Below are 5861 nucleotides of genomic sequence, written 5' to 3' on the forward strand. Positions count from 1 at the left end.
ATAGCAACCTAAGGGTGGATAGAAAGAAATAAAGTATATTTTTGATAATGAAGCCAAACTTACTATGTTTGTTGTTTGAAAAGGAAAATCACAGGCTGGCCATCTTCACGGCAGACACAGGAGATTAGCTTGGTGGGAGAACAGAATATGGGACATTAGTTGTAGACAGGAATTTGAATCACTGTTTGGGAGGGAAGGTCAGGTGTTACCTTTGCCCACAGTACGGTACTTCTTCAAATATCTGACCTTAGAAACCATTTCAATGAGTTTACCTCAGACCTGTAATACATCTTAAGAATGTTTTCATCACATTCTCTAGATGAAGAACAAGACCAGGAAAATGTACAAAGTGCTATAACCACTGTCTCTCAGGTTGTTAATGAAGAGGTGAATCATTTTCAATTGATGGATCTAGTAAGTAAAACAGGACAAACAGCTAACGTATTTGGGCAGACAATTAGAATTTCCTGAGTATAACTGTAAAGGGGCTTTCAGGGAAGCTCGGGAGATGTTCTGGAGTGAAGGTCGGTGGAAAAGAACACTCAGGAAAGGAGTATGGGTTGTGGAGAGATAGCTCAGAAGTTTAGGACACTGGTTGCTCTTGCAGAGGGCTGGGTTCCCATAAATGACATGGCCATTCTCAATCATCTGTAGGTTTAGTTCCAGGGGATCTGATGCCCTCTTCTGGCCTCCTTGGTCCTGCACACATGACGGGTAGGGACTCACAAGAAGGCAAAACACCCATATACATAAAATAATATAATTTTAAAGAGAAAGAAATTTGAAAGATTCTAGAATTCCAAGAGACTGATGTTCATTTAAACCATCAAAGAGAAGCTGTCAGGGCTACAGAAACCCTATCTCAAAAAAATTGATATAAATAATAATAATAATAATAATAAATCAAAGACAAAAGAAGGAATAATTGTGTTAGAGGTTATCAATTAGGGGACTAATTATTAATTTGTTCTTGTCAGAATAATTGTAGGCTATGATCTTGCTAAGTCCCAGGTAAAATTTCAGTGGGGTGAAATTTTAATATGTCTCTATTACTGGACAAAAGGAGAAACATCTTGGTCATTGGAGTGTATTCTTAGAGGTACAACCCAGACAAAACCAGGAGCAGAAGAGAAGAGAAGCAAGCATTTGAGAAGGGGACAGAGAAAGGATAACACACCCTGAAGGGACAAAGAAGAAAAACAATAAAGAGCCAGTCAGTGTCTTTTTGTTGTGGGGGTGGCGAAAGCTTTTATTTGACTGGGCATAAAAATTGATCTCCTCAGGGTAATGGGCATCATTTGAGTGACACCCTCCCACTGCTCAGACCAAACACAGAAGAAGAGCTAAGCCACACTATATTACCCTTGGTAACTTTGTAGTCAGTGCTGTGTGTGACTTGAAACTCAGAATGCGGGTTTGGGATATGAAAGAGCAGATTGTATCTATTACCCAACATTTAGCTTAGGGTCAGCTAACAGCTGCCTGTAGTTTACACTTGAACCTCTCAGGTAATCCCAGGCTGTTTTTTAGTGGTTTGTTTTGAACTGACCATAGTGACCTGCAACTTGGGATTTTCTGTCATCACCCCTGATACCCATCTCCTGCCTGGTACCCTCTTCCTGTACCTCACCCCAACACCTCTCTTGTGGAACCCCCCCTTTCAGAGTCTCAGCCCCAGGGTGATAGAGCTGAGGCAATGACCAAGAGAATAATATTGTTCCAGCCAAATGCTTTCTCTTTTTATTTAACATTGTAGATTTTCATCTGCTACGAGAAACTCTGAATGAAAATATGGATCTGAAGAATAAAACTACAGCTGATTTCATCCTGCTGGGGCTCTTTCCCGGCTGCAGGTACCCAAACCTCCTCATCGTCCTCATCCTCTCCATCTACGCCCTGGCCTCTGCTGGGAATTCCATCCTAATACTGCTCATCTGGCTGGACCCCCGCCTCCACACCCCCATGTACTTCCTGCTCAGTCAGCTGTCTCTCATTGACCTGGCTTACATCTCCACCACAGTGCCAAAGGCGGCCACCAACTACTTCAGCGGGAGGCAGGACATCTCCTTCTTGGCCTGTGCCACTCAGATGTTTTCCTTCCTCACCCTCGGCCTTGCTGAGTGCATCTTGCTGACACTAATGGCCTATGACCGCTTTGTGGCTGTCTGTCACCCGCTGCGATACACCATTCTCATGAGTCCCAAGGTCTGTCTGAAGATGGCCGCCTCCACCTGGATTGGAGCAGCTGGTGCAGCCCTTGTTCATACCGCCTACCCCATGAATTTTCCGCTCTGTGGCTCCAGGAAGATCAATCATTACTTCTGTGAAATGCCCGCCATTCTGAGAATGTCTTGTGTGGACACCTCAGTCTACGAAATGGTGAAGTTTGTGTCAACCATTATCTTTCTCCTGGCCCCATTCACTCTGATCCTGACCTCCTACACCCTCATATTCCTCACCGTCCTCAAGATGAACTCTCCCAAGGGGAGGAATAAAGCCCTGGCCACCTGCTCCTCCCACCTGACGGTCGTGAGTCTCTATTTTGGTCAGGCCATCTTCATCTATATGACTCCCACCTCTTCCCACACACCTGACCAAGACCAGGTAGGAGCTGTGCTGGGCACCATAGTGACCCCCATGCTCAATCCTCTCATCTACAGCCTGAGAAACAAAGAAGTGGTAGGAGCCCTACAGAAGTGCACAGGCAGATGCTGTGACCGTGACAATGCCAGGTTCCTCCGGTGAAATGTCTTAGCCTGCAACTTCAAAGTAAATTTAAGTCAACTTGAATCCAAATCGGATAGAGAACGTTGTGAGAAAGGAACATCTTAGACTCACAGAAACTGGGATTTGTTGGGATGTTGTTGTTCTTAGTAGCATAGTGGTGACCTGAGTTGAGTAAAGCCTTGTAAGAGTTACGTGCTTGTAAGATTACTTGGATTTTGAAAATGACATCTGTGCAAAGATAAAGGTTTCTTAATTCGTTGAGTTACAAGAAAGAACTTATTTGTTATTCTATTATTCCCACTTTGATTGACATTGCTAATTTCAATATCATCCTGTTGGTATTTCCTTTTCATTTTTTCACTTTCAATTAACCCCTTGAAATGATTTATGCAGTTAAGTTCTTTGATCTAACTGAATGCATTACTGACTACAATTAGCAGGAATAATTGTGAACCATTTTTTTCTTACTACATTTTTAACCCTTTTCATGAGTCTTTAGGACAGCACTATTTAATTGATCAAAATAATGAGTGAGTTCACTTTCAAATATTGATGATATTCAGTGTGCATTCTGAAGCTAATAGATGGAATTTTCATGCAATCATGCTGTCTTTAAGTGAAACAATCAATAATAAAGTCCCATTTTATGGAACAGAGACTGGGCATTACACAGACTTCCATCTTCTTACTCTCAACAGCCCAATCACAGACTCTCTAAAAAAAAGTGACAAAATAAAAGGTAGAAAACATTTAGCCACAAATACAAAAATAGAGAAAATCAATTTGTAAAATTGTAACAACTTGTTGGGGCTGAAAAATTATAGCAAAATTTAAAGGGGACCCTGACCCTCATAAAGCATCCCCTCTCTCTTCCTTTCCACTTAGACCATTCCTGGGCATGTGTCTTGGTTTCGTGGGTGAGGCTGATTTACGTGACAAAAATATACATTGATAAACATTCACCTTCTGGAGAATGATCACGAGGAAACAAGGAATTTACTGCATAAGGATTTTATTTTTCATTATGTTTTTGAAATAAAGGACTTCAAAAGTATGAAGTTAAAACTGTGAACTGGGAAATCTTTACTTTAGAAACCCGGGTATGCATACTGCTTTACAACCAAGTCTCACCCAACATCTGAGTGACTTTACATCTCTATGCTCGGTTGCAGGATTTACAAAGACCATTAAAAGCAGCCAAATTACTCATCATTTCAGATACTATACGTTCTGTGAAAACACTCCTCTGATTGTCTTTCACAGATTGTCTTTCACACTTTGACAAAATTCTCTGTTTTCTAGTGTTTTCTATATATTTTATGTTCCCTCAGATAAATTCATCTTTGACACCTTGAAGTTCCTCTCAGAATTTTTCCCAGCTCTACTGGGATACGCCTGGAAAAATATTTGCATATATTTAGCGTGTAAAACGTAGTGCTGAGATAAATGCACTTTAAGAAATGATTCAGCTACCAAGTGTATAACAACCATCATCTCTCCCAGTGACTGTTGTGGTTAGATTACCTAAGAACATACTCTCTCAGGAAGTTTCTGTGTGACTAGTTTCCTCCTAGTCTAGCATATCTTGCCAGCATTGCACGATCTAGTTTTCCTTTCCACCTAATCATGCTTCATGTCCATGTGCACTAATCTGATACCAAATATTAGGTGTTATGTGTAGAAACCGACAGTGGATCCAAATGGCTTCAATCTCCTTCAGAAGAGATTCACCCATCCCCCGTTTCAAAGAATATGCTCTTTGAATGACAATCTCTATCACACAAGTCCAGATGATGATCTACCCAGCCTGAAGCTCTTACAGGCATTGGTATACCATCAAACCAGTGTGTAAATAGTTATAGTAAATTTATCTATAATCACTAAAAGCCAGAAAAGCCAACATGCCTTTCAACCATTGTACACTTAAACAAACTGATCTGTGGTAATAAAATGGAAGAAAATTAATGAGCAACAAGAAAATTTTTAATGTATTTTGCTGAGTGGAAGAAGCAAGTCTCAAAAGGTTGCATGGACAGGACCTCTGGGGAAAAGAACATCTGGGTACCAAAGACCAATAATTTCCAATGAGAGGCCCAGGGTCCCATAGATTCATTGAGTCTATAGCCCTAGTACAACCCCAGAACAAGCTGGCTCCAGGTTCAGAGCCAGGGAAAGAAATACACCCTGAAAATGGGACCACAGTCAGGGGAAGAGACACTTTACCCCCAAACCAAGAGCCAGAGAAAGCCCCCAGACCCTGAAACTAGAACTTGAAAGATGTCAGAAGTCCCTAGATTCAGGACATACCAAAGATTAGGGTTGAAAGAACCAGGTAGAAACCAGATAGAAAGAAACAGAAAAAGAAACACAGTTTGGTCCCAGAATGGAGTGTTTTCTGCCTCTAACTAGAAACCAGCCAATTCCTGAGCAGGGAAAATGGACCAATCAGAGCTAATCAGGCAGTTACTGGCAGTTGAGAATTCCCCCTCAGACCTGAATAGGCTCCTTACGTCATCAGAAAGCAGCCATTTCCAAGCTTGGAAGTCTGGAAATCCCCCTCTCACCACTAGGGGGCAGCCAATTATAAGCACTGAGGCTTGGAATTCCCTGAGAATCTGCCCCTATTAAAAGAAAATTTTAAAAAAAAAATTTTTTTCACTGCTCTGGGTCTCTCCTGCAGTGTCCCTGTTCCTGTTGCTGTTGTTGCTGCTGCTGCTGCTGCTGTCCTTGCTGCCATCTTAGACAAGTGGAGGAACCCAAGTTAAGTGGCAAATAAAGACTTTGTTTTTGCATTGGAGTCAGTCTCATTGTGGTGATTCAGGTTTCAGAATTTGGGTGAATTATCCAAGGGCTTGTGAAGGTAGTGGGAGAAGAGAGTGTCTGTCCACACAGGGGGTGAGGCATCCTGATGGTAAACACAGGTGTTGTGTTAGCCACTCTCTAGAAGGTCTGCAGAGGTTATAATCTTTCCCAAAAAAACTTCACCTGTTACCGCAGCCAGGAGTCAACAGATGCCAGCATACAGCAATATGGACAAGACATTCACGAGTCACAAATACTAAACCCCCGGAATCTAAGGATCAGATTTCCCCCAGATTGTTTGGTAAGGTATGGAACGCTCATGAAATAGTCCT

At 41.9% G+C, this 5861-nt stretch overlaps 1 protein-coding gene across 1 annotated transcript; it reads left to right on the forward strand.

The window, feature by feature from the left end:
* The first annotated feature begins 1791 nt into the window (after positions 1–1791).
* LOC125402707 (olfactory receptor 2T27-like) lies at positions 1792–3157 on the forward strand. The gene has a single exon (XM_048437586.3). The coding sequence runs from the start codon at positions 1792–1794 to the stop codon at positions 2743–2745; it is 954 nt and encodes a 317-aa protein (XP_048293543.3). The 3' UTR covers positions 2746–3157.
* Positions 3158–5861: the final 2704 nt, after the last annotated feature.

This window comes from Myodes glareolus, chromosome 9, assembly GCF_982192425.1.
Source record: "Myodes glareolus chromosome 9, mMyoGla1.1, whole genome shotgun sequence".
NCBI lineage: Eukaryota > Metazoa > Chordata > Mammalia > Rodentia > Cricetidae > Myodes > Myodes glareolus.